A 3,024-nucleotide genomic window follows, 5' to 3' on the forward strand; every position below is an offset into this window, starting at 1 on the left:
ACGTTGGAAACAAAGGCTGCTGGACCAGATATTAACATGGATCTTCTCAGGTGTTCAAATACTTATTTGCAGCTGTATAATACAAATAAATAGTTATAATTCATACATTGTGATTTCTGGATTTTGTTTTTAGATTATGTCTCTCACAGTGGACATGGACCTACGAGGACAATTTCAGACCCTCCATGATTTCTAAGTGGGAGAACTTGTAAAATAGCAGGGTGTTAAATACTTATTTTCCTCACTGTACACACACAAACAACCCCCCCCCCCCCCCCCCCCCCCCCCCGAATCCAGGTGAGTGAACAGGTGTCTGATGGTTTCAGGTGGGGGGTGGAAGTCTGCTCGTCTTCAGGCTTCATCCGTCCAACACATCCTGCAGCCGATGGACTTCACCCTGCAGCTGGCCAAATGTATGGTGGACAAGGACGCCCGTATGCCCAGGTAGGACACTCACCTGGGGACCCATGACATCATTCTTAACCCGCATGTCCAGATAGGACGCTTACCTGGGGACACATGTCAAGGTAGGTCTCACCTGGGGACGCATGCCCAGGTTAGTCTCACCTGGGGACACATGCCCATGTGGGACTCACCTGGGGGACACATGTCCAGGTAGGTCTTACCTGGGGACACATACCCAGGTAGGACTCACCTGGGGGACATATATGTCCAGGTCGGTCTCACCTGGGGACATATGTCCAGGTAGGTCTCACCACGGGACACGTGCCCAGGTAGAACTCACCTGGGGACATGTGCTTGTCCCTGAGACATTTCTTCTGTGTCAGGTTCAAGGTGTCGGGGGAGCTGCCGCTGCTCTACGTCAAGATCTCGGACCAGAAGATCCACAACGTTCTGGACCTGGTCCACAGCATCCCCCTGCCCAACATGGCCCCCCCCTCCACCCCCACAGTGAAGGTACACTTGGTACAGTCCAGCAGCTCTGAAATAACAATAATATTTTATTAATGTTATTATTATTATTATTATTCTAGGTGCAATCATTTCCAGGAGCCAAACCCCACCCCCTCATCTTTAACCCCGCCCCCTACCTCAACACCATGGAAACAGGTCGTTGCTGCCGCCCTCTGATTGGTTGTTACAGCTACTAATATCATGTGTGGATGAATGGATTAAAACATTAAATGAAATGGATTAATAAGAATCATCAATATCAATAAAGAGCTTTTTGGGAAATTTTCTCTTTAACTTTGTAACATTGAGTTTTCTTTTTATAACATTGAATTTTCACTTTATAACATTGAGTTTTCCCTAACTTTATAACATTGAGTTTTCTCCTTATAACATTGAGTTTTCTCTAACTTTATAACATTGAGTTTTCTCTTTAATTTTGTAACATTGAGTTTTCTCTAGAACATCTTCACATTACACAACACACACATGTTAACATATTATTTTAACTATTGAATTAACGTTAATATTTTTATTCATAATTAACAGGTGACACCATGAGTGTGACAGTTGCTAACTGATTAATTAACTTTATAATTATTATTAATACAGTTATTATTAATAAAGTTAATTACTATTAATTAACTTTATATTGATATTATTCTGATGAATGTTGTCTTTCAGACTCGGACGATGACGGCAGCGAGAAGTCTCCTGACGACGAGCTGCAGCGCTCGGAGATCCACGACCTCACCGACCTTCACTTCAAGGTCGAGGTCAAAGAGGTTAGTTAGTCCCCATGTGACCTGCTCCCGTGGTGCGTTCAGGTGCTGTGGGTGACTGGTGTGTTCAGGTACTGGTGGTAGTGACTGTGGTGTGTTTAGGTGCTGGTGGTGTCACTGGTGTGTTCAGGTGCTGGTGGTAGTGACTGTGGTGTGTTTAGGTGCTGCTGGTAGTGACTGTGGTGTGTTCAGGTGTTGGTGGAAGTGACTGTGGTGTGTTTAGGTGCTGGTGGTAGTGACTGTGTTGTGTTCAGGTGCAGGTGGTAGTGACTGTGGTATGTTCAGGTGCTGGTGGTAGTGACTGTGGTGTGTTCTGGTATTGGTGGTAATGACTGGTGTGTTCAGATGCTGGTGGAAGTGACTGTGGTGTGTTTAGGTACTGCTGGTAGTGACTGTGGTGTGTTTAGGTGCTGCTGGTAGTAGTGACTGTGGTGTGTTCAGGTATTGCAGGTAGTGACTGTGGTGTGTTCTGGTGCTATTAGTACACACTGTGGTGTGTTCAGGTGCTGCTGGTAGTGACTGTGTTGTGTTCAGGTGCAGGTGGTAGTGACTGTGGTGTGTTCAGGTGGTGGTAGTAGTGACTGTGGTGTGTTCAGGTGCTGCTGGAGCTGACCCGGCAGGAGGACCTGGAGAAGACCGTTCTGTCTCTCAGCGTCTGTCAGCTGGGAGCTGAAGGGAAGAGGCGGAGCTCCGACCTGAGCGTCGCCGCTTACCTGCGCAGAGTCACACTCGACCACTGTGACGTCCCAGGTAACATGAACACATCTTTAACACCTTTTAACATGAAGAATCTCGCATGGCCAAGAGTCAAACTCGAGTAGTGGGACGTCCCAGGTAACCTGAACACATCTTTTTTTTTTCAGATGGGAAGAATCGTCACCTGATCAGCTGTTCGGAGCAGCAGGACTCCGACCTGCTGAAGGTGGAATACTTCAAGGTGAGTCTGCACCAATCACATCGCTGTATCTGATGTAGGCGGGACTAGAGGCCAGCTGCACCAATCACATCGCTGTATCTGATGTAGGCGGGGCAGGAGGCCAGCTGCACCTATCACATCGCTGTATCTGATGTAGGCGGGGCAGGAGGCCAGCTGCACCAATCACATTGCTGTATCTGTATTCTTCTTCTGAGAAGTTGTGACCCATGAAATCTCTTCCTGCTTCGTTGTTGATATTTTAATAAAAAATGAATGTGATTTAACTCATAATAAATTATCTGTTTCTAGATTAACTGAGCAACACATCATATTTACTTTAAGAATATCAATACTGTTATTGTGTGTGTGTGTGTGTGAGTATGTGTATATGTGTGTGTGTGTGTGTGTATATGT

At 46.1% G+C, this 3,024-nt stretch overlaps 1 protein-coding gene across 1 annotated transcript in view; it reads right to left on the reverse strand.

Annotated features, from left to right (window-relative positions):
- LOC117956400 (vacuolar protein sorting-associated protein 13C-like) overlaps positions 1-3,024 on the reverse strand; it is a 61,646-nt gene that overhangs the window by 38,181 nt on the left and 20,441 nt on the right. The window contains exons 17-20 of the mRNA XM_034891476.1: positions 2,308-2,430; positions 1,599-1,768; positions 746-818; positions 597-626 (exon numbers count right to left, since the gene is read on the reverse strand). Coding sequence (XP_034747367.1) covers positions 597-626; positions 746-818; positions 1,599-1,768; positions 2,308-2,430 — 396 coding nt within the window. The remainder of the gene's footprint in view (positions 1-596; positions 627-745; positions 819-1,598; positions 1,769-2,307; positions 2,431-3,024) is intronic.

This window comes from Etheostoma cragini, chromosome 1, assembly GCF_013103735.1.
Source record: "Etheostoma cragini isolate CJK2018 chromosome 1, CSU_Ecrag_1.0, whole genome shotgun sequence".
NCBI classification, from domain to species: Eukaryota; Metazoa; Chordata; class Actinopteri; order Perciformes; family Percidae; genus Etheostoma; species Etheostoma cragini.